The sequence below is a fragment of the Catharus ustulatus genome, chromosome 10 (genome assembly GCF_009819885.2).
Source record: "Catharus ustulatus isolate bCatUst1 chromosome 10, bCatUst1.pri.v2, whole genome shotgun sequence".
Taxonomy (NCBI): Eukaryota; Metazoa; Chordata; class Aves; order Passeriformes; family Turdidae; genus Catharus; species Catharus ustulatus.
The window spans coordinates 2,351,655-2,379,449 of NC_046230.1; the positions used below are offsets into that span (position 1 = coordinate 2,351,655).

Genomic DNA, 27,795 nt, shown 5'->3' on the forward strand with positions numbered 1-27,795 from the left:
TCCTCCCCACAGGGCGGGGAGAACACAGAACCTTCGTTACTTCGCTTACGCTTTCGGGTCCTGTCCGTGAAGTGCTGCCCAGCGCTGGGAGGGGGGGGAGGGTCTCTGAGGGGAGGGAGCTGTGAGGGGGTCTCCATGAGGGGATCTCTGAGGGGAGGTCTCCATGAGGAGACGGAGCTGTGAGGGGGTCTCCATGAAGGGAGAGGGGTTCTATGTGGGGAATCTCTGAGGGGAGGTCTCTGTGAGGGTGTCTCTGAGGGGAGGGGGTCTCCATGAGGGGGTCTCTGAGGGGAATCCCTGACGGGAGGTCTCTGTGAGGTCTCTGAGGGGCTGCCCCGTGACGGACACTGCTGGTTCCCGCCGCAGCTGAGGGCGCCGAAGCTGTGGGAGGAGCCGGGGCCTGACCGAAGGAGGGAGGAGACAGCAATTAGCGGTGAAGGACTGAAGACATCAGAGAAAGAAGTCGGAGGAAAAGCATTTAGAGGGTTTGGGGGCTTTTTTTTTTTTTGTCTTTGCCTCTTTGGCATCCCCATCTGTGGTGGCATTTAAAAGGTACGTAGATGTGGCACTTGTGGACATGGTTAACGGTGGGCTTGGCAGTGATTGGAGGACTTGGTGGTCTTAGAGGTGTTTTCCAAACCTGGTGGTTCTGTGGTACATTATCCTGACCCACATGAGGCACTCACTTTCGCCTGAGGTCTGAAGGGGAGTGAGAGCAGCTGGGTGGGCGTCTGGCACCTCAACCCACCTTACTTTTCAAAAGTCTTCCACACAAACTAATGACTTGTTCTTTAAGCTGGCTGCTCTGGAAGATGAAAGGTTGGAGGAGCTCTGCTCCTGGCTTCCCTTCCCCCAGCTTCCAAAACCAGGAGCTTTTTAAAATAACTAGAAAAGGGGAAAATTACCTTTTCCTTCAGATCAATTCCTCAAATACCAATTCTTGTCCAGGACTAACTACGACATTCTGAATACACAGAGCACAAAAATATCTCTGGATCTGGAAAAACTTTGAGTGACAGGTGACAGTCAAGACAATCCTAGCACAGCTAATAAAAGAATTTATTGTAAACATACGTATATTACACAATTATACAGTATAATACAGATAACATGAAGGATTTAAACACTCAGCATTACAAATAGGGGCAATATTCGTAAAGAGATCTTTAACTCTTCAGAAAGCCAGAGAAATATACCGTAACATTTCAACACACTGCACCTGTAGCATTCCATAAACACCTGAAGGGATGTGTGAAATTCCACAACCTCTATCTTACCTCCAAGCAATTCCCACAGGAACTTCTCACCAACAGTTTTTTCTCCCACCACTATTCAAAATGCAAAAAACTTATTGCAAACGTTTCCTACATCTGAAGAACTAAACAAACGTGTGGTTTCTATCTGCTTTAACAGTTTATTTTTCTTCAGCAAACTTTATATACTAATAATATAGCATTTCCTAGGAGAATAACCTGTGGTTGCTCAGAAATGTAGCACTAGATCTCCACTACAAGAACCCCATTAAGAACAAGGGGTCTGTACCTGCCTGCTCGAGGGCCAGGTTCAGGACATTTTGAAAATTCCATTCCTCACAGAAAAGCAGGATACAGGCAAAGAAGCCACTATTTGCAAACAGATGCCCAAAGACAAGCTCCTGCATCCTCAAAAGCTGCTCTGGGTGTTACCAGAATCCCAGAAACAAAGCCTGCAAGAGGCAGGGGCTTGGAAATGCATGTGTACAGAATCACAGAACATGCTGAGTTGGAAGGGACCCCCAAGGATCACTGAGTCCAACTCCTGGCCCTGCACAGGCCACCCCAACTCACACCACGTGTCTGAGAGCGTTGTCCAAACGCTTCTTGAACTCAGACAGGTTTGGTGCTGTACCCACTGCCCTGGGGAGCCTGTTCCAGCACCCAGCCACCCTCAGGGGGAAGAATCTTCTCCTGATAGTCAACCTCAACCTCTAACTCAGCTCATGCCATTCCTTTGGGTCCTGTCACTGGTCATGACTGAGGAGACTGGTACCTGCCCCTTGGGAGGATGCTGACCACAAGGAGGTCTCCCCTCAGTCTCCTCCAGGCTGAACAGACCAAGTGACTTCAGCTGCTGCTCCTACAGCTTTCCCCCCAGACCCTTCCCCATCCTTGTGGCCGTCCTTTGGATGCTCTCAATAGCTCAATGTCTTTTTTTTTCTATTGTGGCACCCAAAACTGCACACAGTACTCGAGGTCATTGCAGTTCATAGCATGACTGAGTTTGCCCAGAAGGCTGTTCCCATAGAACCTGCAGGCTATGACAGTGACAGGGATCTTGAAAATGCCCTTCTATTTCATAAAGTGTACAGGGATGCCTGAAAGCAGTACAGACCCCAAGTTCACTGCAGCCCACAAAGCAGGGGGCCTGCAGTCCCCCAGCTACCTGGATTCCTCCCAACTCAACACTGAGATGAAACATAATCACAGCTGCTCAACTCCGTCACACTGACCTCCGCTGATAAAGTAATGTCAGGGCTAAGCTGTGCCCTTTCCTTTCACAGGCAATCCTGCACTCAGCTCACCCGAACAAGCCAGGATTAGCTTTTGAATCCAGAGCATCTGTAATGTCCTTCCTAGGGGGCATTTAAGTCCTTCTCTGAATGCTGTTTGGATTTCATCCATTGGTCCCATTTCCAAGATTCAGGGGTTGGGTTCTGCCACTCTTATATTCAACAGAACTGCAGCTCCCTGTTAGCTGTGATGAGCTGAGAGGAGCTTTCCTGCAGACCCCAGTTTTATTTAAGGTGGAGAAGACAGGTGGCATCCCATCTGAGGTACACGGTGCTTTCTTCAGCTTAACAACTGCATCAAATTTACATTATTCTCCTTCCAAGTCTGAAACCTCTAACTGAAGCATTTTTCACAGTTCCTGCATGCTACTGTAGTTACCATTGCCTGTCTTCTAGCCCCAAAAAAGCACCAAAAGATTTCATTCTGCTCCTACCCCGGGCCAAGAAAGGTAACTGTAGTTTAATGTTTATAAAAGGCTTTGTATTGTCAAAGCACGGCACCAACAAGAGCGAGGCCTCAGTACACCCCTGTGAGGTAGGAATCCTGCTCCCCATGCTCAGACATGGGGAAACTGAGGCACAGAGTGATTAAATCAAAGGCCATGCAGCAGATCAGAGACCCAGCTGAGATCAGCACACTGGAGGTTCTGGCTGTTTGGCCCATGCTCCACCCATGACAGCACTGCCAGACAAAACAAGCATGCTGAAAACACAACAGTCCCACGGGAGTCCCACCAACTTCACAATGGCTTATTCACACTACCAGCAAGCACCCATGGGGCAGGACAAAGGGGTGGTGGATGTGGGGTGGTCAGGATGTTGTCAATGAAGCTTTCTTCAGCAAGGTGTTGATAGCCACGCTGCAGACATGCCTCCCTCACCAGCGGTATTCCTGAGACAGGTAAGTGCTGGGTTAGTAGCAGAACTTCTTCCTATCAGAGGATCTCCCCACAAGCAGCAAATCTTTGATTTTTCGATCCCACCAGGCCTCTCTGTGTTGAACAGAACTTAAGCCAAAGCAGTGCTGCTCCCACAGCACTTCACAGTTTAGGCTGATACTCGTTGAATGAACACTGCTACAACATTAGGACTTGTACAATACCGCTGGTCATCTGCCCTCCAGCAGTCCTCAAACGTTCTGGCAGCCTGGGGAGGCACTCGCTGGGCCAGTGAAACATTTCAGCCAGCCCAAGCCCACATACCCTGAATATTGTCTTTGTTCCTCTCCTTTCCCATGCAGGACAAATGGTCAGTCAAATCTTTCCAAGCCTGATTGTGGTTTGCTCATTTTGCTCGAGGATGTGCCAGTCTACCCTTTCCAAGGTGACTAAGAAAGGTGGCACCTGACAGCTCCTCTAGAGAGGCAAGGAATTTGGTTAGCTGACACTTAGCTGAGTAAGCTGCTGACAAATCTACCCAGCTGTGTTCTCAGTCACATATATCACGGTCAGGCAAGAATGGCCAAGTTTGCTGCTGCCATCAGCCTTCTGCTCCCCCAAATCCACACCTAATCCACCCATCTACTCAAATGGCCACCTTACAGAGCTACCTTTGACTTTTCCCATATTTAGAGTGCCAAAGCGAGTGCCCTGCTCACTGCATGGGGAAACCAACTTGAATGCAGACTGCATTAAAAAACATAATTTCTCATCTTAAAAACCAGTTCAGTCTCACCAGCAGAGCCGTCTCAGAGGGACCAGGCCTGTGGAGTCTCCCACAGCTAGCAACTCGATGCAAACTGACAATGTTCAGCCACTGAACATACACTTACCAAGTAAACACTGACATTTAACAACTTGATTTGGAACAGAGCATCATTTTGTTGCATTAAGGTGCATCTTTAATTGGAGGTAACAATCTAGTAGCCCAATGTTATAAATGTAGTAGTGTCCTACAGAAATACTGGATTTGTCAGCCCAACTTCAGTCATAAATCCACCTTTCCTGTAGCACCTTCTCTGCTCTATTTCACTGCTCCTCATTTAGTATCTTCATATGTTTGTTTGTGAGGAAGTCAAGAAAGGGAATATTACAGATGGCTTTGTGAATATTCATCACTGTGATCTCTCTTGGAGTCCTGCAGGGAATGCATCAGAGATGCTATTATAATACACAAAAAACCACATGTCCATAAAGCAGCAAGACAAAAATAACAATCAAATAAAAAAAGGATATAAGAGCAGGTGTTACAGCAATGCAGGGAAAGCATTAAAATATTACAGCACAAAAAAACCCACTCAAATGACTGGAGGGAAGCCTCTTGGGCATTGGGACATGAAAATCAACTACTGAAGTATGAATTCTTGAACTTGTATAGCATAATTGTTGTGTATGTATTTCTATGTATAACATGTATACATACCTTTTAATGTCAATATTTATATATTGCATACAAGTGAATATCTAAACTGCGTGTTTTCTCATAGTGTTTGGGTTTTTTTAACTAAATTTAAGCTATCCCAAATCATGCTGCTGAACAGAAATAAAAATGTGGCCAAATCATTAGATAGTAAAAAAAAAAAATCTTTACTGTTGAGGGTGCTGAAGCACTGGACAGGGTGCCCAGAGAAGCTGTGGCTGCCCCATCCCTGGAAGTGTCCAAGGCCAGGTTGGATGGGGCTTGGAGCAACCTGAGATAGTGGAAGGTGTCCCTGCTATGACATGGGGAGGAACAAGATGATCTTTAAGGTCCCTTGCAATCCAAATGGTTTAATGATTCTATAAAAATCACTCAGCATCTGATGCAGAAAAGTGCTTATCAGTAAAATAAAGAGATTTTTTAGGTTAAGTTCTGACAGGCCATGGCTAAACTGTCTACACAGTAACCTGAGATGGACAAGAGTGAGCAGGTCCTTCCAGTGTGGCTCTGCAGAAACAGCTCATCTGCCTCTGAGGCATGGCAACACCAGAGAAGCCTGCCTTGGCTTTTAATGTTCATGTTCCCATCCTTTCTCACTAGGGAGCCACAAAATGACAAACCCCTCATAATGCTTGGTTCTTCTCAGAGTATATAGTCCATAAATTCCCTCAGTCTCATGATCTGAGCCACACAAAGCCTGACTAAATTCCTGCAGCCATTAGACCCTGAGTGCTGGTGTGAGTGTGGCAGAGCACCCTGTGCTGTACCTGTTGTGAGGAGCTGTCTGGTACGCCACAGCGAGCGCTTGCCGTAGGATATCACTCATCAGCTGTTCAGTGGCCTGAGACAAGAGACAGCATTAGGAGGCAGCATGACAAAAAGAGAAAATGGAACTTGCTATTTGTGCAAGTATCAGAGTAAAAGCAGCTGAAATTTTGGCTGGCTTCAATCCTCAAATGATCAGCACAGGGCAATTGAAGACACCTGTGTTTTATTCCTCAACACATGAGCTTATTTAACAGAAAGAGACCCAGAGGTGCACAGAGCTCAGGCTGCTACTGCCCAGCCTGCTTTCCCTCCAGACCTGCAGAGCTGTACGTGCCCAGCAGGGTGGATCAAGCATTCCAGAGCCTGCGCTTCCAAGAGCATTTCAGGACCCTTCCTCTCACACACCAGAGCTGGTTTTGTACATGGCAGACTGCAGATATTCTCCTGGGAGCCAGTACCTGCATCCCAGCCCTCTCCCTGTAGCCTTGTGTCAAGATAGTCCCAGACAAACCTCCCAGCCTGTGCAGCCATATGCCCAACATGCTTAACCAAGGTTCAGTCAAAAGCTAATTAAGGCTCTTGGCTTTCTGTGCTGTATCAAGACCAGGAGAGGTTTCTGCAATGTTCAGTGAGGAAAGTTGGCATAACTCTACAATTATAATGGAGCAACCCGATGGCTACAGTGTCTACAAATGGATGTATCTGTATCAGAGTTCAACTGTGGCAAGTAACAGGGAGCAAAACACAGGCATGCACACGAGTGCATGTACCACCTGGAATCAATTAGCTCTCGTACAGCTCATCTTCTGATAAGCTGCAGTCTGTATAAACAACCCCAAAAATTAATGTTTAACATTTCTTAATGTTCATCTTTGGCATGAAATACACCAGAGTGCTGCTAGAAATCACCCGTGTTAGCCTTCAGTCCAAACCCAAGAACTCCAGATCCCTGCTGTTCAAATTCTGGTGCAAAACCATTCCACATGGCAGAACGGTTACTCTCCACAGGAATACAGCAGTCTCCCAGCAGAGACAACCTGGGCAAAGTAACTGAGCAGCATTTAGGAAAATACAGCTAACCTTGTATAAAACAATCAAGTCTTACACAATCTGAAAGATTCTCCCCCAGTTCTGAAGGGAAGGGCAAAACAAGGGGTACTTTTCAAAATTACAGAATGAGTCATTATCTTAGTGACAGTGAAAATTTGCAAATCACTATTCTGTGTCCAAGCCAAGACATCGGGTTAGAAAAATGAAAACCCACACAAAAGTGTATAACCCTCTTTGGACAGCTGTGTATCTATCTATTCATGCAGAAGACAGAGTTTGATTTGAAAAATGCACATTAATAAAGATATTCCATTTTTTCCCTCGTTGCTGAGTTAATACAATTACAGACAAGCCCTTCTTGTGAAGTAATTTCTTACCTTTAAAATCATATCTTCTATTACAGATGCATAAACATTCTTTTGTACCTCAGCAGGTTGAAAAGAAATCCCTATCTATAAGATACACAAGAGAAAAAAGAATTAGTATATCAAAAACACAACCCACATTGTTCTAGAATGAAATAAGATTAACAGAAAAAAACAAATTACAAAGGGTAGTTAAAAGAGAAGCAAGTAGACATGCAGAGCTTTCAAGCAGTATAATCTCAGGCTTAATTTTAAAAAAATCTGCATAAAATTAGCACAGCCTGTAGAAATGCCTCTGAAAGTCCAAAGAAACAAAAGCAGGTTTTAGTTTTTGTTTCAGAAAGTCCACACAAAACCCAGGCACTGGGCATCTTCAGGTTGAGAATGGAAGCTCCATTTTAAAGCTGTCCATATCTTCAATCCATCTACTCATCACCTTTCCTGCACCCAACTATGGCCACTGAAACCACTTTCAATGTACTCCTGGCATGGGAGTTCCACATCAAAAGTGTGTTTCACCCCTCAGCTCCACTCTCACTGTGCCTGTGTCACCTACATAGCTAGAGAGCAGACACACTGCAGAATCAAAGTTTTGTCCCTTGGTGTCAGCAGGTGAGGTGAGGACAGGGATCCTTTCTTTCTCCAACAATTGCTCCATGCACACCCCTCCTGCTGCTCTGGTACTACAGCAAGCACTCTTTCCTACAAGCCAAGTCAGTCTCCCCACTCTCTCCTGCTGCTGTAACAGAAAACCTCCCTCTCTCCTGCCCTAAACTGGAGGAAGAAATCCAAACAGCAGAGAAGTTTGCTTAGTTTTACCACAACCCCTTTTCAGGAACTGCTATTACCCAGCATTGGTCCAAGCAACAAGTCCACACCTTTCCATGACAGAACAGAAGAATTCAGTGCTAGTGCTCCTCATCCCTTATTTATCTTTGCTTTTAGCCTTTCAAGATTGTTTTTCTGTACTAAGACCTGCAAAAGAGCTACTCTGATGTGAGTTCCCAGCAGGCATTCTTCCCTTTCCCCTGCCAGAACTGGCAGCTGTGTGTCTTGTGTCAAAAGGTCCATTTTTCCAGGGCATGTATAAAAATTTTCATTAAAAAGTCCCTAGGCCTATATAAAAGGATGAAAGAAATGCAACTAAATAAATGTAAGAGCACAAATAGCTTAACAACAGTTCTAATTAGCTTAATGATTCACTTATTACCTTCTCAGCAGTGTCCCTCACGAACTCAGATGCAGGCAAGGAAGCCATGTAGAACTTCATCTCTTCTTGTTTCTCCTCCTGCTCTTTCTTAATGTTTATTTTTAATGGCTCACTAAAGTTGAGAATATCTACTTCCTCCTCATGTTCTGCCTCTTGTTTCAGAAACTGCTGTAGTTCCTCCAGTTTTCGGCACAGCTCCTCACCACTGCTGTAAGATGAAGGGCACTCTGAAATAGAAGCAATCAATTAAACACATGATAGGTTATGGAAAGCTGTTTATAAACAGATGCACACTCAGAATATGGCAAGAAATTAAGGTAATTGCAAGTTATTTTTGTAGTGCCTACCAAATATAAGGATGAACAGAAATGCAAACAGTCATTGAGAGCCTTCTAATTATATCTTCATGACACTCATAGTTCTCTCCCACATCTGCTCCTACACCAATCAAGAAGGCTGCATTTCATACAAAACCAGCCTCTTGTCAGTCTCCCAGACATTCTCACAGACGTTTTTTAAGATTTTTGGCAACTGGCAAATCAGCCTGATGCTCTCCAACTTGCTTAGAGAAGGAGAGCTTTTACATGTAGGCACCATGTAGTGCTACATCATCTTTTACATTGTGATGAGCATTATCATGCTTCAAGACAGGCTCACAGTGGAATGGCAAAAGGGAACCTCTTCTCTGCATGACTGACACAAGCTAGCAAAACCTATGCAAAACCATAGCAAAAGCTATGCAGTAAAAAGATTCTACTCTTTGAAGACAAACACAAATACAGTGATTTAGATAAAAAATATTATAAGGTGGATGTAGGCTTTCTTTCCACCTTCAGCAACTGCAATGCAGGGCCAGACTTTACAACATTATCAGTTCCATACACTTCTGTGAAATACCCTAAATCCCTGTATGATCAGAACAAAAAAACATTCAGCTTTTGGGAAGGGATTATCTGAAGGTGAAACAAGAGAGCTTAACTGTGAAGAAAGGATGAAATTACAGACGTGATTTTAATACATACTGAAATGAACTGAGGGGATCCTAGGGCTATGCTAGTGGAATAATGTATCAGCTGTAATACAAAGCATGAAGCTTCACATGAGCCAATTCACCTCACTTTTGGAGGTAAACTAACTCTCACTGAGCTCCACACTGCCACTGCCAGGTTTGGTTTTTGGGCTCTGTATCTGAACTCATTCAGAGTGTCTGCATGGTCTTAACACAGGTTAAGCCTACCCAAGGACAGAAATGTCATTACTCCCTATGCTTACTCTGTGTATCCATTTATAAATGATTACATTGTGGAGCAAGGATCATCTTTCATGAGATTCATCTACACTGAGCCTCCAAGGGCCTCAAAGCACAATAAAAACTAAGAGAAGCCTCAGAAAAGCATCAGGACTGATAGGAACAAGGGACAGTCCCACCTGTAGGTCTGCCCTTACCATCTCCAGGTTTTGTTATTCCGGAGTGAATTAAGTGAAAACAAAGAAAGTAAGAACCCCCTTCTCCAGATGTGCTCATACACAGGCACTCAATAAACAGTGTCTTTGGCAGAAAGGAGCTCCCTGTCCCTGCACACTCACCTGGCTCACTGTCTATCTGAGTCAGCACGTCCTCAATGGAGTCCTCCTCGTTGTGCAGGGTCTCAGGGTCAGGGGGGGTGTAGCCATGGCACCGACACCAGTGCACCACATGCTTTGTTTTCAGGGGTGTGATATTGTGAAACCTGGGATACTTCTCTATGATTTCTTGGAGGATCTTTCTCACTGTCATTGCTCGTTGCCACTGTGACCAATCAAAGAAAAAGCACATCACACTGGCTAGAACGTTATGGTTAGCTTACAGCCCAGAATCATAATCCAGGTTGCAAGGGAAACAGAATGACTTCTGACAGGTCATTTAAACTTCACTTTATCAGCCAAAAAGAGTTCTCAAGAAAAGGGACACACATTTAGAGGGGCCTAGTCACATTTCTCTTGACTTGAGATGTTTTACCTCCCAAGTAACATCAAAGATAGCATGGTGCAAGAAATCCATTAGAGTGAAGTTTGTTCTTAAAATCTGGTTACACTCTTTGATCATTTAAACTGGCAACAACAGAGGATCTAATTCAGTGTTAACACTGTCCCTGTAAAACTCCACAGCAAGATGGCAAAGTTATGAAGAAATAGAGGGAAACCACAACACAAAAGGTCCAATTTAATGGAAGTATTTATCTTTGGTGAACTGACAATCTATTTCAGCACTAGTACTGCTTATGTCAGATCCCTCAATTCTCATCCTACAGAAAGCAGACACAATCCCATAACAAGATTGATAAAGTATGTTGGGTAAAATTCCCTTGACTGTAACAGGCCATAGAGGAGAGATGAGGATAAGGTACTACCAGTTTGAAAGAATTTAGACCTTTAAAATGCTTCAAAAGCCATCTTACTATCTATAAACTGAAAAATGACCTTCAGCATCCTTTCTGCTCGAGAAAGCCTGTGAACAATAAACTGGATCACTGTCTGAACACAGGTCAGTGCACCTTGCAGTGAGGAATGCTGCCATTTAAAATAATAGATTTATTCAGAAAACAAATCATACAACAAGGAAAGTTCCATAATTTCTAAATCCTTCTTGTGTTCCTAGTGACTGCTTATGAAATATTGGAGGAGAGAACTCACCTCAGCTGCCCTCCTCTTCCCAATGTTCCAGCTGTAATACTGTTCCACTGAACTGGCACAGAAAGAGCTTACATCCTCACCTGAAAAAAAACACAAAATCAAAAACTCTATTAAATTTTTAAGTGAAGTAAGGTGCATTCTGGGTTTGATGTTATTTAGCAAAGAGGAAGAGGGACAAACATTTCATGCTCACAGGCTCAATGACTACAACAAACTCTTACAAATGCTGTGCTCTCTTCAAGGGAGACTGACACTGGTTTTTGAATATAAAACCAGCCTCCCTCTTGGGTCATATACACAGAACCTGCAGCTATGGGCTGTTCTAAGCCTCTTTCCCCCAAAAAACTCTATTATGTAGACCTGTAAGTCTGCCTTACTAGTCAAAGTATTTTCCTTTGTAAAACTGAATTTTTTTTTCCAAACAAATCACAACATAAAAATGAAACGAGTGAAAAGGTTTCCTGGCAAAAGCATGAGAGCTGGATGTGATGAAAGCTTTACTGTGCCTCTCACTCCTTCTTTGCTGCCTCTGCTTGAGAGGGTCTGCTCTACCCAGAATCCAGGACCACTCCTGCAAAGTGCATTAGTTACCAGGGAAAGCTGATATGTTTTCAGTTATGTATGTGAGTAAAAGGAATGAAATAATAAAATACCACACAAGATTAAAATGTTTCCCTGCAAATTATCCCCTTTTTTTAAAAAAAGAAGGTAAAAACCCCCAATAACAAACACATTTCAGCATTGAGCTGGTTACTGTATTTGCGAGCTCAATGAAACCCTAGTTTTAAATCTAAAAAAAAAGAAAAAAGAAAATAAGAAAAGCAAAATGCAAATCCATTAAGGACAAACCAGGAAAAAGAAGGCCTACTTGCAGCCATTATGTGAAGAAATACAATCTATTTCTCATGAAAAAAAATAGATGAAAGATTTTAACTGCTATCAACATATTTGACTTTACTGGAAGAATTTAATTCAAAGTATCTTCAGAACAATCCCTGGGGTAAACTCTCTAGGAGAATGGCTTCATTTCATTCCACCTTTCAATAACTTCTGTGGCTACAGAGTATGCAAGGCATTCTGCTGACACACTGACAATACAGAGCAAAGCCTTTTCATTTACTGCTTACTTTTTTCAGCAATTAATGGAACCTTCTTCACTATTGCTGTTAAAAGCTGCTGGATGTTCTCCAAATATTCTATGCTGCAAGGGATAAAAAGAATCACAGTGAAGACTGCTGTTGGAAGCAATGAATCAGATGTAAAAGGTTTCAAAATCACTGCATGGCTTAAAGTCTTTAGCCCCAAGGCATTACCAATAGAAGTGTGAGGATAAACTGTTACACCCCAATCCAGAGAAGGTATTTCAAACAGCCCCTTCCTCTTGCCAAAGTGTCCACAAGCTGCATGTGTTGGGCTGAAGAAACTGAAGACAGGCTTGGAGAAAATCCCTGCATTATTTTGCAAGCTGCAACATTACTTTGAGAGGAGTAACTGCAGGCTGTCTCAGTAGGAAACATGGGAAACTTTGCATTTATGGGACTTGACTTAACCAGTCATAGTCTACTAAACTGTCAGGCACTGTATTTTCCAATAGGTATCTTAGTTATAAGATAATTTTCAGTTGTAGTGACTGAAGATTTATTCCTGTCTCTTACACACACTCTCCATCAGATTAGTGTCTGCAGGGATACACTGAGATAAAAAAAACTTTACAAAACACAGAGACAGGAAAGTTGGAGGAATCAAGAGCAGAAGACACATCCTATACACTGCAAGAAATAAGCAGTCTGAGTTCTGGTGAAAAAATACTAACAAGTACTTGCAAAAGCATCACAAATAAGGTACTGGATTTCACAGCATTGAGTGACTGAATACTCATTATTATTTAATTCTAATTCTGAAGCAAAACAGCCCTCATACTAAGTAATTACACAAGTATATGAGCTTAACAAGACTTGAGAGTCCAGAAGGTGGACAGTTCTATTTATTTCAGATGCCCCTTGCCAGAGATGCATTTCACTGGGCAGTGTGACCTGACTAAGGACACGCAATGGCAATGGGACTTATACAAGCAGAAGATAAAGAGATTTTAGCAGCTTGTGATTTTAACCAAGCCCAAAACAACTCCAAATCTTCAAATAAATTTTCCCCTTTCATGAACCGTGCATACAAATCCATTCACAAATAAATCGTTGCAACACTGTCTGAAACAAATGCCACCACACAGGATTAGTACAGATACAGCAGTGTATGGGACAGATTTTATAATGCTTTCTAGGTCAAAGTAACACTACTGCACGCATCCCTAGAACCATCTCCATTCCCCCAGCACTTTAAAGATCAAAAATCCTTATAGAGAAATGAACAATTACTTGATAACGTAATTCCCAAGTTCAGAGCTCTCTTCTGTTTTAACTGCTGTTTGGCCTTCTTGGGTACCCACAGAACTGCAGTTCTGTCCTGTTGAATCAGGCTCCATCTTAACTTCAAAGAAACAGAATACATTTTAAGACAAAAAGTACAGCCAGCTTGATAAAAGTACCAGTCTTGTGAGACTCCAGAAAGACTAAAGGTCTTACATAACATCCCTTATTGTTTGCATTCTCATTGCTAAGCATGAACAATTGACCGCCAAATTTGCTGAAAAAGACCTACCAGAACATGTTCCCCCCACAGATCTCCATGTGCTCACATCTCATCCTTGTCAGAAAACCTGCATAATCAATTGCTGCTGTTTTGCATATGACAGCCTGATCTAAACTGAACTGCCTGGCCAATCCACAAACAAAGAGCAGGACAGAAAGCCTAAAACCAAGTTTTAACAAGAAGTGACATTTCAACTTTTTTGAAGACATCACTGATTCTGACATGTGAACTTTCTCACGTCTAGGAGAGAACTCTGGTGAGACAGAAGCAGTGAGAGATGTGCCAAACTCAAATAACCAGGCAGTCTGGTCACACAGCTAGGATGGAGAGAGACATGACAGTTCTGCCTGAACTGGACTTCAGTGTGTAGCTCTGCCCCTTGCTCTATTCTGGAAAAGACTGTGTGTATCTCCTTCCCCCTGTGTGCACAGGGACACGTGCTGTCTGCATCCAGTGCTGCTGGAAAGCAACCTCCAGTACATCTGAGAACAGCAAGATCTGGGGTTGAATACTTGCTGCTCTATGCAGTTCTGAAAATATGGACTGAAACAATGAGGTTTAAGGTACTCCTTGTAGCTTTCTAGAACATTCTTATTTTTCTCCATACTCATCTACACTATGGGGTTTGTTGAGGGGGAAGTCACTGTTAAATTCCTAGTTCCCAGGTGTCATTTTAACTTGATTTACTCTACTAATAATGGAAATAAAGAAACCCACAGTCATGGAGTCTACTTTAATAGTCAAGCCATCTGCATAAAGCAACACAAATATTTTTTTACTACGTGTCTTACTAAGAAATCCCTTTTTACCTTTGGCAATGGATGCCGTGGAGGGACTTGGGACAACTGTACTTGCTGCTGTGACTGCTGAAACTGCTGAAACTTTGCTGGTAGAAAGCAACTGTAGCACTGGAGATGAACAGAAAAAAAAAAGGGAGGGGACAACAAAGAAGAAAAAAATCAAATTAACATTTTCAGAAGCAAAACACTTTTTTTGCAGCACAAAGTTCAGGGATGAATTCCTTGCTACAATTTCTTCTACCTCTACTTCAGACCATGTATGCCAATAGTGACCAAGTGCTACCCTGTGTCAAAGGAGATTTTCAAATACCATCTGTCATCCTCCTCTGCCCTTTACCTTTGTTCATAGGCATGAGTATTGTCTGAACACCTCCAGAAGCTGTGTTTACACCGAGCTGTTTAAGCTGGCTGGGAACTGTCAGAACAGCCTGCTGTGGACTAGACTGATTTGAGTGGATTTTTAGCAACCCTGCAAGAAGAACGGAAGACAAAATGTTAAATAAAACACACCAGTTAGTTTATCTCCAGCTACTTCTCTCCCTTTCTGCTTGAAGCAGGATGGCATGTAACCTAGCACTGCCACCCTCTTAACAAGCCTCAGCTGGGTGAGCTGTCAGGACGAGTTTCCACTGACACAAGCGATGGCTCAAATGCTGTAGTGCTGCACCGCAGTGTGCACACTCTTACATGCTGCACAGCACTCTGAGAGTTGTAAAGCAAATCTCCTCATTACCTAAGGAATTTTAAGCAAAAGTTGATGTAACAAACCTTTCAACTGAAGCAGGCTCAGGAGAGTAAAAGTCACGACCAGACCTTGTGCTCAAGGCTGTGGTAAGCCAGTGAACTACAGCTCTGTTGTACTCACACAGCTGCTCTCAGGGAGGTATCCCAGTGCCACTCACACCTCTGCAGCTCAACTTAGCAGCATCCACTGCAGTCAGCAGGGCACAATCAACCCTGTTCCAACTATGGGACAAGCCCAAGGCTGCTGTGCAGCAGGTCTGACAAAGGACACACCTGAATGGAGTGTTGTGAGTCTCTCTGCAACGTGCACTGAACACACCCATAAGGATGGCTAGTCAGAAGTACATTAAACTGGAGACTGAACTAAATCCCTGATTTTAGTCAAGGCCAAAAGGATAAGCAGAACATTCATATAAATCAGCATTATCAGTGACACCACTCAGTAACTTCAGGAGAAGTCAGCACGACTCCAAGCTGTGCCACAGTCCTACAGGTGAGGAGAGCTCATTACCTGTCTGCCAGCTCTCTCCTGCACAAGGAGATGTCATCTCCTTTTGATGACACCCCAAAGCACCACAGCCAGCACTCTAGCACTGTGATTTGGGCCTATGTTCATCCTTTCTACTTGTAAATTGGCTATTTTCTATGTAATTGTATTCAATCTGCAGCTAACTTTTCTTCAGATTGTGGAAATTTAGCAGACAACAATAAACTTCTTAGTTTCACCATGGCAATTTTGTAACTGATTTGTTTTGGCATTATTAATAGTAGTAGTACTGAAACACAAGAACTAAATATGCAAGTTCTGGTGAAGATGTCTTGGTTTTTAAGGATGCCCAGCACTGGTCAGTTAGGCTTTCACCTCCAGGCAAGAAGGCTCACCCAGTGCAAGCCATTCCTTTGTGAGAGACACACTGAGGTGTCAGGGTAGGACAGCAAGGGACCCAACAGCAAGGCTCTTAGGAAGGGACCTTTTCAACAAACCCTATCAGCTTGGTGGGTGGAAGACACTGCTTGATACAAAACAAAGGAAAGGTTGAAATCCTTTTCAAAAAGTTGCCTTTAAAAACACAAATGGTAAAAAATTTGATAGTTTCAGGTTTTGCTTTGTTATGTTGAAATAACTGTTTTATAGCCAGTGTTCCTTCTGAGATTCTTGAAGAGTTTTCCACGATGAAAAAATCCCCAAAACAAAATCTAGACAGCATTCTCACATGTAAATGGGAGTTTCAATCTGAAAGCTATTTAGTATGGCTTATTTCCTCCAAAAAAACCCACCTGACTGCTTTCCTTCCTAAGAGAAAAATAATGAATTGCTTCCTGAAGGATTCTGCCAGTCTCAGCAGTCTGTGCTGTTTATTTTCAAACTCTGGGTAAAATCTACCCATGAGAAAGGAGAAGTTTAAGTCTGAGTAGAGGGCAAACAAGAAGAGCTGCTTCAAAAAGACACTGTCATATGAGGTCAGTGTCACTTATTTTCTCTTTTCTGTATTTTTACTCGGCTTTCACTTCATAAGAAATCAAGTGAACAGAACATGCCAGTAGGTAAATTAATCTAAAAAATTTCCAATTTTAACTCATAACTCTTAGACCTGCTGTATTTGTCCACCCTGACAGGAAAGATACTGGAAATATGATAGAGCTAAACAAGGAGAACTCCCCTCCACATAAGGACAGCCCATATTTATTACCTTGAATAATTCAGCCTACTTCACAGTACTTAATGAATTTTGACTTCAAAGGCTCCAGTTCCCTCTAATCAACTCTCTCCTTTTCAATCCCAACAGAGTAGATGCAAAGCCACAGAGACAAACTCTGCTTGTTCTCTACATACAGTGGAGTTCCACTTTCACAAACTAATCAAGTCTGTAGTACTGCTGGTGTCTTGACAGTGACACACACTACTCCTGACAGGTAAAATGCATCTTCTAGAGAAAATCTGTCATGAAAACTAAAATCCCTCTCCAATACCAAAGGGCAGCTTGTGTTGTTATTTGTACCAGATACAGTCAATGCCAAAAGGATGCCAAATTATTACAAATTTCCTTGGCTATGCCAAAAGTTATGCTAGTAAGATGTTTTGGAAAGCATGACTTTCACACACTCACAAATGCAGGTGACTAAATTCTTCCATTTACAATGAAGACATGTACAGAACTCACACCTGGATTCTAACTTGCTCTAGGAATGGTGTGAAGGTTTAATACCTGATACTGTAGCTTTTCCCGTCACAGGTGCTGCTGGAGTCATCAAGGAAGCAACACTTACAACACTGGAAGTCGCAGTCTTATTCACTACTGAGGAAGCAGACTGGCTCTGGCTTACACAGATCTGATGTTGCTGTCCAGGTGCCTTTGCTGCAGGAGTTCCAGAAAATGATGAACTGGAAGCTGCATTATCTGTTTGCTGTATAAGCAGAGAGGGATAACAAATCTCTTTTCGTGTCACAGGTGATTCAAAAATAAGCATAAGAAGGTAATATAAGCAATAAAAATAGCAACATCAAATTTTAATCTATCAGCTGTTAGGAAGCAATATTCTCAAGCTCATATCCAAAAGTCCCCACACAATGATGGCATACATAGAATGGAGGCTGTGGCAGCATGGCATCAACTCTCCACAGGCATTTGGGAGGCACAGATTAGGAGCTCACAAAAAGAAACAGGCTCAGAGTGAATTCCACACTCTTCATTTTGCTGCCTCTTCCGCTCTCCATGCACTGCAGCTCCACTCCAGGTGGAGAGCCTGCATCAATTGCATCCATGGCTGCATCCATCCACAAAAGCATTCACTTTAGAAATGCAGATACTGTGTGTCCTGCCTCCCTCCATGCCAAAGCAGCTCCTTGCCAGGCTGCAGTGGCACAGCTGCCCTGGGGAGGAGAGCAGTGCCAGCCTTTGCACACAGGGCCCAGCAGATGCTGCCAGCAGTTTGGGCACCGAGCACTGTGCAGGGCCTGTGCTCCCAGCAGCACCCACAGGCTGCTCAAAGCTGCTTGCTACAAGGAAGAGCAGGCCCTCCAGCAAGCTGACTGCAGAGAACACCAGCAGGGGAGAAAAGCAGTACAAGTCCCTCCCTGGGACTGGTAGGAGTGCAAACACTGCACTACAGAACACAGCAGTGCTGTTTCTCACCTGGGCCACCCCGTTTGTGGGGAGGGCCACGGCAGGAGCAGCAGCAGTGGTGATGACACCTCCTGATACTCTCAGCACAGTGGTGCCAGGTTTGGAGAGCTGGGATGAGGCAGGCACTGATTTTATAGACCCATCTGATATTTTCACCAGTGATGTCTGTCCACTGGATGCAGCCTTTGAGAAAGAATGCAGCGTAAGGAAAACCTAGATTAATTAAGGTTTTAAATTATTTTTAAAAAACAAACCAAAACAAAAAAATCAAAACACCACCACACCAACAAAACAAACAAGAGAAATACTTTTTATATTACTAAAAATGATTTTCAAAATATTTTTTAAAAAATAAAATTATGGCAATAATTGCTGGAACAAAATTATCACCTCGGAAATCAGTTTATAAGTGTTGACTTTGCAAAGAAATGTCTATCAATCTTGAATTTTGGATAACCAAATGCAAGTACTCTTAATTTGAATTTCATAGAGACGACTTGGTATTTTTTAAAAGAAGGACCTTTGAGGGGTACCAAACTCAAAGATTTTAAAGAGCGTTAGCAGGTAACCCATTTCTAAAGTCCAAGCATTTAAGTACATTTTTGCAGCTGACTCTATTCACTTTTCCATTTCACTAAGAAATCCCAGAGCCCATTTACAAAGCAGCAACCCCAGGCTTACACAGATTGCAAGCTGACCCTCTCTGAGAAGAGAAAGCTGGAAATCTGTTGTCTGATGAAAATAAGTCTTTGTGTGCTTTCCTCATCGTGGTACAGCCAGCACCACAATTGTACAAGACTGCACATCAAACCAAACAATTATGAAAGGAAATGCTCTCAATAATGTGTGGTTGTGGTTCCTGTATTCATCTGACAAAACTAGTATGAGAGAAACACATCAGATGCACATTACCTGTGTAAATAGAGCTGTTTTCTGTCCAGTTATCACTTTTAGGGCTTGTCCTTGTGTGGAAGATGTTCCAACTCCTACACTGCCCTGAACAACTGATGCTGAAGTCATCTGCTTCCCAGAGCCCTGAGGTGAAGGCTGGCCAACTAGAAAGGTGCCCTGCTCCAGAAAGAAATCAGGGAGGTCAGCACTTTGAAACACAGTTAAGAGTCAACAGAAATCTAGGAGTGTCAATAACAGATAAAAGCTTGTGGCTATCATGTAGCCGCAACATTTCATCTTCTGAAACAAGACACTGCTAACTGCACGGGATGCTCCAGCACTAAGAGGTGGATGCAACCTCCTTGCTGCAGAACAGCTCCTGATGGAAGCAGAGCAGGAGAAATGTCAAGTAAGATCCAGATCAGAGTCTCAGAAAGTTTCACATTCTACAGAACCACAGGACATCCATCTAACACCCCTGCAGCCTGAAATATCAATGTGCTTCCACTGAGATGCTTGTGCCACTGACCTGGGGTGTCTGCTTCAGGATGTAGGATGTGTAGGTGAGGTGCTGTGACAAGTTACTGCTTGTGCTTTGGGTTCCTCCTCCACCTCCACCTCCTCCACTATTAGTAGAAGAACCAGACTGAAGACCTGTAACCAGAGGAAAAGACTTGAACCTTTGGTAATCAGATAGTGCCAGCTGCTAAAGCACCCCTGTATACAGAAGTAATTGAAAACAATTTGCCAGACATTTGGTGCCTCGTGTTTTGCAGCCAAGTAATGTTATTATTCAGTAGAGTTCAGCTGTGCTGCTGTGCTCTCTTACAGCTCAGCTAATGCCATGAGCAAAGGAGCTACTGGGAAGATAAGGATGGCTGGTAGACAAGCAAAGTTCATTTCAGGCTGTTTTGAACTTTCTATGAAATCAAAATGCTGTCCAAAAAAAGAACAATCTCTTCATCATTCTTTTACAGGTTACAGATCTGCAGCAAAAGCCCTGGAAACACTCTGAATCTCACTGGCTTCTTGATTTTAATTTCACTGGCTGTCAATGCAATTTTTTAACATAATAACAGATCATGGATACCAAGCAGTGGTAATTTGCAGCGACACTTTGATATTGCTCTGCCTCCAGAAGGAACAGCATGAAGAGTGACTTTGCAGTCTCTCATTATGAAACGGGTAAAAAAATACTTATGGCTCTGTCATAAACATCACAAGTATGTGATCTTCCTTGCTGCCAATGAGATTACCAAAGTTGGACTGCCCCAGCTGCAGGTATTTCACTGGGAGTTCCATTCACAGGCCTATTAACCAAAAAAAACATTTCTGCATTGAGAGCAGGGCATGAAAGAGTTTCACTGAAAACAAAAGCCACTTGTGAGATCTCAGCCTTAAAAAGCACCATATACGGGGCAGTGAACAAAGAAACCCTATCCCATTACTGATTTCCACAGCACCAGGATGCTTTCTAGCAAAAATGCCAAACATTAATTAAGCAGTGATTACATTATTTAACTCATTAGATTTCCCTACAAGACTAACTAGCATTATTTGTGGCTCGCAGTATGGCTCCTTGGGGTATCAGCAGCAGTTTTCCTTTCCCAGAAGGGTTCTTGCTGTTGGTGGTGAGGTACAGCTTGGTGCCTGGTGGTAAGTTTGCCAAGTTTGCCAGGTTGGTGGCTGGTAACTGCAGTGTAGCCATCACTAGGAAAGAGAAAAAAAAGCAATAAAACAGCTGCTTGCAGAAAGTAGTATGCACTGAAATCTGCACAGGATGGAAGTACTCAATGACATGCAACCAGCCCTCAGTAATCCCTACTCAGCTGCTCTAACCGCAGATTAACTCCACCAGTGATGCACGGACACTTTTTTTAATAGGTCTGGAAAAAATCTCTCTGTGTGCAGTCCCACTTGTGGCTGCAGGCCAAAGCAGGACAGCTTCCTGCAGCCCCAGGCACCACACAGCAGCTTTCCAACAGCCCAGAGCCCCAGCCTGTGCTCAGCTAAAGCAGCTGTGTGCAGATGCACACCGGGGGCTTCTGCCCATACTCCTGTACCTGTAAGCACTGGGGAAGACTGGGGATGAAACAGGGACACTTTGGCTCTGGCTGGCTGGGTTCATGGGGAAAGGACCATAATGCCAGGCAAAAATGTGAGACCTGGCTCCATGAAAGTCTGCAAGGTCTGCTGCATGTTCCCCAGTGTATCCATCTGGTCTCCACTCCCAGAACACTGCATGTTTTAAAGCACTTGTGCTCCTTCTTCCCCCTTACAGATAACATTTTCTTTATTATTAACCTCAGCTTGAATTTTCCTATCAGAGCTCTCTACTCACTTCTTTCAATCACACACAGTTATTTTGCAGCTGAATAAATCATTATAGACCCATCACTAGCTATTAACAAGGTGTAAAATCACTCTACCTGAGCCTTGAGATGTACTTTTCAGAGTTCCTGTGGAAGAAACTTGCGCCTTTGTTATGGTCTGCACGGGCTGAGCCACAATTGTCCCTCCACCTCCACTCACAATGGCTTTGGCTACACCTTGGGTCACAACCTGCTTTGAACCAACAGCCTTTGCCACCGAGGAGCTGGACTTTGCCACGAGGATCTGACCACCACTTATTGCCACCGCTTGTTTCACTGTCGACTGCAGCGCAGAGCCAACTGGAACTCCAACAACCTGCAACAAACAGGGATGGGATGAGGCCCTGCTGGCCACAGCCGTCCTGGGATCCTGGCTGGTACAAAACCCCCATCTCCAGATATCTCAGGACGTGCCTGGTCATGAACAGAAGCTCTTCCCTCAGGAACAGAATTAATTCGGCAAGAGGCCAATCCCAAGTAAAATGATAAACTGTTAAACCCAGTCAGGACCTCAGCGCACCCACAAAAGATTAAGCTCATTCAAATCACAGGGCAATTCCTTTTCTTCTGATTTATAAGCAATGGCTTAATTCCAGCTGAAGATAAAGCTTGCCTTGGTGAATTAAAGAGATGTAGAAATTCAGTTTTAACACATTCCTGGGAACAGATTCCCTGGGAAAACTGCAGCCTCAAAGCAGAACCCACAAAGTGCTTCAATTTTATGTGTTAAAGGTAACTGCAGTGGAACCTAAGTTTTTGCATAGCTGCTCAAACAGGCACAAAAAGGCAACAAAAAGAACAAGGAAATGTTGCAAATGCAAAAGAAGTATTTACTTATGCAAACGTGAAAGTTCTGTATGCAATCTCTAGTGCCTGGCACATCATTTGACTCTGTCCACAATGGAAAGAGGCAAGAACGGAGACAAATTCTGACACATCTGTCATCATTGCACCGTGCCTTCTCAGAAGCTGTGTCACTCCTGTCAAAGCAGGACTGCACTGGCACAACTCCTACAGTAAGATGCTTGAGTTGCCACTCAAACAGGACTGCTTTCACCTAATGCAAGTTCTGGCTCAGCCTACATCCCACTCCCTATTTGTGCTTCTCTCTTGTGTTGCAGGCCTGCATTCCTAGGAAACAATTCACCTGCTCTTATGGAATGATGAGTTTCAGCAAGAGCTGCTGACGGCTGTCAGCTTTTTGGGTTGGCAGTCCAAAAGCATCTGCACCCCACTGCTGCAATGGTTTGGACAGAAGTGAGGGATGTTCCTGCACACAACAAAATGCAACAATGCCTGCTCAGCCTGCTCCCTTCCCAAGCACTACATGGGAGCAGGACACAAGCCACTCTGCACACAGTAACCCAGCCACCCACAGGGCTGCCACCTGGGAGCGAGGCAGGATCAACCCTGCTCCCCTGGGAGAAGCACCAAGGGCTGCAGTAACACCACGAGACAGCTCCCAGAACCTCAGAGATGCCCACATGGCCCTTACCTTGGACTGCACTGTCCCCTCTCCTGTGCTCATGATGGGTTTCTGTGGGGACAGGGCCAGCATGTGGCTGCCCTTGACGGTGACGTACTGCTGCACCGAGGGCTGCGCCGCGCCCGCCGCCGGCACTGCCGCCTGCTGTGGCAGCTCCCCGGGCTCCTGCTTGATGATCACCTGGGCAAGGCAACAAACAGTCACAAGGAAAGCAAACACCTCTGATGACTTAGGATTTTAGCCTTTATTGTTTTTCAAATCCTGTACTGCATTAGTTCATAACTCCAAACAGTGTGAGTTACTGTCTTCGCATTTTGGTCAGACAAAACAATCCCTCTGGGCCTGAGAGCCAAGGACACCCTACAGGTGCCTCAGGCCCTGAAAGGACAAACAAAAGTGAATCGTGGGAAGCAAACTGGGGGTAAATGACTTCATTACCTGAAGCTGTAATTGGAAGATTAACCCACAAAATGTAAATGGACCAAACTTAGATCTGTCTGAAAAACTCATGACCATTGTCCATTTTGGGTGTAGCCTCTGAGGCTTCCGACTGCCCCAGGTGTATCTATTGAAGGCCTTTAATAAATCCCCACTTTATTCTCTTAACCTTGTCCAGCCTCTGTTCTAGGCAGCCACTCCAATGCATCACCTCCAACCACTGAAGGCTGCTGGTGGAGCAGCCTGTCTGCAGGGAAGGGTAGGCACACTGAACTCAGCACAGTGCTCACCACCACAGGGACTCCAACTTGGCTCCAAGTGAGGGTTGCTCCCACACAGCATGTGGGGCGGTGTGACAAAGTGACTCAGTGACAAAGCAATCCCCATTTCAGAGGTGGCCCTGGAAATTACAGAACCACAGCAACTGCTAGTAGTGTTACAAGTACCACTCATCCTGACAAGGGACTTGGCCAGACCTGACTTCAGATGCTGCATCTCTGCACGGAGCCACGACACTTTAAAGTTTCAAATTCATGTTCTGAACCTGGTTTTTATTTCTATCCTGCAATGTTACAACCAATAGCTGTAGATACTGTAAATGATTATAGCTGACATACACACATTCTCTTGTGTATATGTTTTACATTTCCCCTACATCTAATCTCCAAGGGCAGTGACACAAAAAAAGCCTCTTTCAGGTTTTTTTTTCATGTTAGATTGTTGTAGGTACTGTAACTGGTATGAAGCATTCCTTCACCATTTACTTGGATCTCCTAACATCGCCAGAAAGAACTTTATATTCCATGTGGTAATATTTAAGGAAACACAGTCAGAAGCAGCAACATCTGAGATTCACAAATCACTGTTAGAATTTTTAAGAAGCTCCTGACAGATCTATTGCTGTTTCCTTCCACTGCATCTCATTAAAAATAGCTTTTAAAATATCAGCCTGAACACAGTAGTGATTCAAAAAAAACCTCCAGAAAGGATGGAAGAGGTGATAAGCAAGACCCCAGGTACAGCAGAGTCACAGGGAAAGAAAACAAAACACATTTTTGAGAGATGCTACAGAGCCCTTAGCAGCAAGATACATTGGTTCCACTAAGAGTTTCACAAGCACTGAAGTTCCATGGTTTGTGGCACAAATCAGCATGAAATGACACTACTGGGCTGCCTGTCCCAACACAAAAGTCAGGAGGGATACCTTTGTAAAAGCTCCCAGTCCTCCAGTGACCGATTTGGGGCTTTGCACCTTGGAATGACTCCCAATGGGACAAAGGGGTGGCATAGTGGCAAAAAGAGAATCCTCCTGCTGCAAATAAGAAGACATGGTGCAAAAATCAGTGATACGTCCAACAAAAGAAATCAAACAAGTGACTGCTAATAAAGGGCAGCATGGACCATTTGGGCAGGCCAAATCCCCTGTGCAAATAAGACATTTCCAAAAATCAGTCAACACTTGAGTAAAAGGAGTCTAACTTTCCTAATATAACCCACAAGGCAAATTTTAGTTGGGAAGTTACATCTCCAATAGCACTGTTTCTCACCATGTCATACAGAGGCAAAAATGTCCACTCATGCTCTCTGATCAATTTTTTATATACAAGTGCTTCACTTAGAATTCAAACAGGCTGAGGGGGTATCTTATCAATGCATACAAATACCTGCTAGGAAGGTGTAATGAAGGTCAAGCCAGACAACACTCAACAGTATCCCATGGAAGGACAGAGTCAATGGGCACAAATCGAAATACAGGAAATTAAAAGGAAAACCTTGTTGCTGTTGATGGTGACCAAACAGGGTAGTAACGGGTTGGTCAGAGAGGCTGGGGACTCTTCAGCCTTGAAGATACTCAAAACCCAACTGGACACATTCCCAAGGAACCTACTCTATCTGACCCTGCTTTGAGTTGGAGTGGTTGATCTTCAGAGGTCTCTGCCAGTCTCAATCATTTTGTGATCCTATACACAATCTCAGAGAGAGAAGACAGTGTAAGAAGAAACAAGTTACAGAGGGGAAAGTTCTTCTCTCAGGGGAGTTTGTGCTCTCCTCTAACTGGAACAATGCAGTGGCACACAGACAGAACTCATCCTTTGGCAGAAACAACAGACATTAAGTAAAAAACATTTCATCAGCCGGACCTAGCACTTCTGGGTCTGAGGCCAGCAGAGTAGTCAAGGGAATTTGAGGAAGTTTGTTACAGTGTAATTGCTCTCTTTTACAATCAATGTGAGCCCCAAAGCCATGGTTTTACCACTATTTGCCCCATCCTTGGGTTGGATCATGAGCAGAAATCAGTCCCTGCAACTCCTGGCATCTTCCTTGTAGTGACACACGTGGCTGGGAACATTAGTTTTCACACAGGTTGGTTGTCTGCTCTGGGTCACCACACAGCTGCATAGCTGCTGGCAAATGGGAGGTGTGAAGACAAGGTTAGGGGCACAACCTGTCCTCCCAATAGCAGCTGCATTTGAGGCTGGCTGCAGAAACACAGCCTGAAGTCATTCAAATACATACAGAAAACTAGCACACATTGAAGATATGGAAAGTGGTGAGTTATGTACAACCTGTAATATCCCACTGAACTTCAGGCACACTCTTCTCCTTAAAGAAACCCTAAAATTACAGCTTTTCCATCAACCAGAAGACAAATCAAATTACATTTCTGTTTACAGAAATACGATTTTTATAGGTTTTAAAAAATATCTTCTGTTTTTAATGTTGCCCTGGAAGTACAGAATTCAGCTGTTACTAATGATGTGTGCCTACTTTGACTTATTGAAAACTTTTAAAAAAATTGTGAAAAATAAAGAATGAACTATTTTTAACATAGTTAAGTGAAATCCATCTAAGCACACAAGTTTTTAAAATCTGACTAGCCAGCAGCACACCTGACACTGAATATGCTACTCTGAGCTAACTGCTTCAGACAACAGCCTGCAACACTTTTTCCCCAGAAGACATAGAAGCATCTCAGTTCCAAATCTGAATTGCTCTCTGCAGACTGACTGGCAAGCCTTCCCCCACCATATCCTGCTTTAACACTGAGGCTTGGAGACAGTGAAACATTCCTGTTTCCAGCAGCACAGCTGCCAGCTGCTTTCAGAGCCTCGCTGACGCCACTTCCCTGCCAGAAATATCATCCCTAGCACAAGATGAGGGAGAGATTTCATGTGAGACAGTTCAGTTCTGCACCTTTTGGGCTTTGCAGATCAGAAGCATGAACTGTATTTACTGCTGTTTGTTTACACATCCGAATGTTACTCCACTGTTTACGTAAACATTTTTTCTAAATGCAGGCAGTTGTAAAACCACCACATGAGTTATTTTCAGGCTGCCAGGAGCAGCTGTTGTATAAAAATAATGAACAGAATGAAGGTTTTGAGGTAAGCATCTCTGGTTTAATCATACTCTGTGACTAACAAAGTGAAGAAGATCAAAGCCAGCTACAGAAGAGCTTTTTTGGAAGCAGTGTTTGGGGAGCTATGCCCTCTGTGGATTTACTTGGAGAGAAATAGAAGAGCAGTGCCTTTAACAGGTATGTAGGTAAGCCTAATTAGAGCTGCGTGAAGTGACACTATCATCTTGTATAACCACCATGTTCTCCTATGGCTCCATCTGTTTGACTCAGTAAACCTTCACATGAAATGACAATCCAAGGAACTTGCCTGAAGTGCAGAATTTTTAAGGCTAAAAAAGTGCCATTTAATAGAAAGCTGGAGTTTAGACTGGGAATACACACCAAATGAGACCATTACCTTGACAGTTGAGGTGCCAAAACTGCTCCCATGGGTCTTTGACACAGGAGATCCAGTCCCGTGAGAGGCCTGACAGACACTGCTCAGTTTGCTGGTAGGGCTCCCTGTGCAGCAGGAAATAAAGCAGATGCTGAGTGAGGGCTGGGAGCAGGGCCACTGCAAACATGAAACTTCTACCAAGGAACAGGGCATTTCACTTCATCTGCATTCTCCATCAGGTAGATCAGCAGGAACTGCCATGGGCACAAAACAGATCCAGCACCGAATTTCCACCTGCAGTATGTAAAACTAGGGCAGATGCAAAGTCCTCTGCTGCCCAGAACCCACACTAGCCTTGGATACTGGCATGGAGGAAGGCTTGGAGAGGGAAGGAAAAAAAGAGGGAGACAAAGTGAGGAGTAACAAGAGCAAGGGACAGAGTGAGGAAGGTAAAGGAAGAAACAGAAACAAAGAATGCAGGCATAGAGTAATCTGTGGCAGATGCTCTTGCAAAATTATCAGACTGCCACATGAGCCACAGCACTGTCCTGGTCCCCAAGATGGATGGGGGTCCAGTGGTGAAC

The 27,795-nt window shown here is 43.8% G+C and overlaps 1 protein-coding gene across 6 annotated transcripts in view; it reads right to left on the reverse strand.

Annotated features, from left to right (window-relative positions):
- Positions 1 to 2,198: 2,198 nt before the first annotated feature.
- The window catches only part of YEATS2 (YEATS domain containing 2), a 47,705-nt gene continuing 22,108 nt past the window's right edge, over positions 2,199 to 27,795 (reverse strand). For 4 of the 6 annotated variants that reach the window (XM_033068425.1, XM_033068424.1, XM_033068422.1 and 1 more), the window contains 19 exons: positions 27,233 to 27,336; positions 24,679 to 24,786; positions 23,046 to 23,216; positions 21,608 to 21,866; positions 20,727 to 20,888; positions 19,708 to 19,832; positions 19,200 to 19,355; positions 18,297 to 18,470; positions 17,370 to 17,568; positions 14,756 to 14,887; positions 14,428 to 14,526; positions 13,345 to 13,456; positions 12,100 to 12,173; positions 10,973 to 11,052; positions 9,887 to 10,088; positions 8,300 to 8,526; positions 7,102 to 7,176; positions 5,674 to 5,747; positions 2,199 to 4,624 (listed from right to left, as the gene is read on the reverse strand). In XM_033068425.1, the coding sequence (XP_032924316.1) occupies positions 4,516 to 4,624; positions 5,674 to 5,747; positions 7,102 to 7,176; positions 8,300 to 8,526; positions 9,887 to 10,088; positions 10,973 to 11,052; positions 12,100 to 12,173; positions 13,345 to 13,456; positions 14,428 to 14,526; positions 14,756 to 14,887; positions 17,370 to 17,568; positions 18,297 to 18,470; positions 19,200 to 19,355; positions 19,708 to 19,832; positions 20,727 to 20,888; positions 21,608 to 21,866; positions 23,046 to 23,216; positions 24,679 to 24,786; positions 27,233 to 27,336 (2,642 nt within the window). In that variant the 3' untranslated portion in view covers positions 2,199 to 4,515. Of the gene's footprint in view, positions 4,625 to 5,673; positions 5,748 to 7,101; positions 7,177 to 8,299; positions 8,527 to 9,886; positions 10,089 to 10,972; positions 11,053 to 12,099; positions 12,174 to 13,344; positions 13,457 to 14,427; positions 14,527 to 14,755; positions 14,888 to 17,369; positions 17,569 to 18,296; positions 18,471 to 19,199; positions 19,356 to 19,707; positions 19,833 to 20,726; positions 20,889 to 21,607; positions 21,867 to 23,045; positions 23,217 to 24,678; positions 24,787 to 27,232; positions 27,337 to 27,795 lie in introns of those variants that run through there. The other 2 variants (XM_033068423.1, XM_033068427.1) reach the window with 2 other exon arrangements.